At 32.0% G+C, this 3,055-nt stretch overlaps 2 protein-coding genes across 2 annotated transcripts in view; both read left to right on the top strand.

Annotated features, from left to right (window-relative positions):
* LOC105448741 overlaps window positions 1-1,757 on the top strand; it is a 9,466-nt gene extending 7,709 nt beyond the window's left edge. Inside the window, exon 6 of the mRNA XM_011687483.1 lies at window positions 1,743-1,757. Coding sequence (XP_011685785.1) covers window positions 1,743-1,757 — 15 coding nt within the window. The remainder of the gene's footprint in view (window positions 1-1,742) is intronic.
* The window catches only part of LOC105448740 (putative gustatory receptor 28a), a 2,007-nt gene continuing 486 nt past the window's right edge, over window positions 1,535-3,055 (top strand). Inside the window, exons 1-2 of the mRNA XM_011687482.1 lie at window positions 1,535-2,829; window positions 2,984-3,046. Coding sequence (XP_011685784.1) covers window positions 1,777-2,829; window positions 2,984-3,046 — 1,116 coding nt within the window. The 5' untranslated portion in view covers window positions 1,535-1,776. The remainder of the gene's footprint in view (window positions 2,830-2,983; window positions 3,047-3,055) is intronic.

Here is a 3,055-nt window from a genome sequence, read left to right as displayed (position 1 = left end):
TTAAACGCGTATCCATCCGCCATACCGCTGAATGCAGGCACGCGGTGAGATACGACCGCCCCACTGCTCGTCAACTACCGGCTAGCTGGGCTAGCAACTACCAGCGATGGAGCGGTCGTATCTCGCCGCGCGCCTGTATTCAGCAGTAGGCGGAAGGATACGCGTTTATTCGCCGATCTTCAAAAATTAATATCTCGTTAACGATTGCGAATTTTGCAAAATGGTAGAGGACTTTTCTGTTCAGTTTAATCTGCTCTACCAGCCTACGAGATATTGGGCGGTTATTACCGGACACCCTGTATATAAAAAATGGTTACGTAATGTTATAGCATTAGTGCATTTAATTTATATATACAAAGTGTATATATAAGTGTATAAAGTATATATAATTTTATACTACTTATTGTATTTAACATACTGTATTTTAATATCTAGGTATCAACTTAATATATTTTATTTGTTTAAATATGCTATGTATATAAAACATAATAAACACATTTACAAATAATTTTAATTTATAAATTGAATACAAAACATTTTTCATTGCTCTTACAATAAAATGTTAAAACAAATCAGTCTCTCAATGTAAATATTAATAAATTAATATAAATTAAGATTTCTAATGTGCAAACAATATATAAAAATGTATAATTACGTAAACAATTTCTTCAAGATATATTTGCTTTCCGAATTTTATTTATCAACACTAAATTCATGAAATTTTGTTGAGATAATATTTGATTTCAAGCATTATCACAACAACAAAATTTGCATGATTTACCACATATCCAATCTTTTTGTCATTATTATAATATAAAAATGATCTTGCTAAATTAATTTCTGGCCAGTAGATCATGCCGTAACAATTTCATCAGTCAAGAAACAAAATCGATTAATTTTAATCTAGATTCTAGATAAGAGTCCTAGCAGTATAGCTTTATTTCATAATATTACGTTTGTTATTCATATTTTCTTTGCGACAGTATCAGTGTTTCTTAAAACATACATAGCACAATTTAATATTTAATATTTGTGTGTACAATTTTTATACACACACAAACAAAGATTAATTTATTATATTTTAATAAATATGGAAAAATATTTATAATTCATAACTATCCTATGTAAATTGAGTTCGGAAAATAAATACTGATAATAACTAATACCGAATTTGTAAAAAATTGATATTAATATATTTGCATTTTTAATTATACAATTTGTGTATATACGTGTATATGTAAAATCAAAAAGATTAAATCTCGAAGAGTTGTAATATAAAGACGTCGACCATTTCATTTACAAAATAAAAATGTAAAATTTAAAAATGATCAGTCTTTATTAACGAATCCGAAGAGCCACGTGGATACTATGCAGTCTATATCTCTCGCTTCGTGTACAAACACATGATTAACATGTCACAACAATTACATATAATTCTTTTATACAAATGAATTACCTGCTCATTCTTTTATGTTTTGTGCTCCAATGGTGACAAGTCTCGATCGAAGAGCACCATGGTTACTTCGCAACTAACAAGCGACTATAAATTTTCATTTGATGCGGAAACCTCTCGCAGTTTTAAATTTAAATTCAGTGCAAGTAGATCGGGAGCAATGAGTCAATACCAATATAAACGTTAGTTTTAAAAAGACAATGTCTAAAGCCACATCAAGAATGTAACTTTTACAATCATGTTATACTTGATGATAAAGTGCATTTATAAAATAATTAATAATTCTTAGGCTGTACCTTCATGAATCATGAACTTCAGTGATCATGTTCAGCTCGTCGTCGAAGTTACAAACACGAGCCAATAGGAAAATGCGAAAAAGATGGCGATTGTTCCACGCCACGGATTTTGAATCATTGATGTATCCCATCATTATCTTTTGCAACATTCTCGGACTATTTCCGTATAAAATCAACGCTTTAGTCATCGAAAGTTCCACACGACGTTACATTCTTTCAACCGTCGTTATCTGTGTTTGCTTCATTTGCTTATTGAGCATTCTCTATATGATTGACATTAGTGGAAATATGAAATATAAAGGCGTACCCAGGACTTTTGAGCGTCATTGCTTCTACATACTCAGTGGTTTGATGGCGGTTGTCACGTACATTTTGAGTGGTCCGCGAATGCGTTTACTCCAAACTATAATGGAGATCTCTTCGAAATTGCCTTCAGAGTCATACCAGAAGCTATCCAGATTAATTCATACTAAGGATATCGTAGGCTCCTTCTTTGTATTTATTGAATTGCAATTACTTATATACGTAAATGTTCATGTTGTAATCAAGATTTTCGTAATATACGTTAGCCTGCTGACATTTAACATGGATATGTTGTATATGAATTGTGTTTGCGTACTAAAGGCTTGTTTCAAAAGAATTAATGATAATCTGGAGCACATGCGGGAGTTCATGATGGATGATAAGGTGTATCATCTTGGCAAGATGTATCAACAAAGAAGTCTATTGTTACTGGCCGAATTAAAGGTCTTGAAAAAGCAGCACCAGACTATTAGTAACACAGTGCAGATGTTGAACATGGTTTTCAGTTTGCAGCTCCTCATTAGTATAATTATAACTTTTGGCGAAATTACGTTCCAACTCTACTTTCATATATTGTATTGGCAAAGCAACATATCCATGATCAACGTGGACGATAATATCTATACCACGTTTTTGACGATGTCCATAACGTATTATTTTATAAAAATATCGTTGATGGTGTGGGCTTGTGAGACCGGAAAGGATCAGGCTCTGCAGATTGGCACTACTGTCCATGACGTGCTTAACATTGCCGGCGATAAAAAAATCAAGAGCGAGGTAATAAAAAAAATTTAATTTAATTTATACACTTTATTTTTGAATATGTATTGTACTTGATGCTAATGTAATATTTTATATAATAAATCTAATAAATTTATGATTACTTCTTACAATTTGACTTTATGAATTAATTGACGATTTGATGTTGCAGTTGCAGTCGTTTTCCTTGCAAATTCTGCATCGCAGAAATACGTTCTCCGCAAAAGGACTCACTGTAGACGCG

This window comes from Wasmannia auropunctata, unplaced genomic scaffold (assembly GCF_000956235.1).
Source record: "Wasmannia auropunctata unplaced genomic scaffold, wasmannia.A_1.0 LD336083.1, whole genome shotgun sequence".
Lineage (NCBI taxonomy): Eukaryota > Metazoa > Arthropoda > Insecta > Hymenoptera > Formicidae > Wasmannia > Wasmannia auropunctata.
Note: the sequence above shows the minus strand (reverse complement) of the source record. Positions and strands in the feature narration are given on the sequence as shown.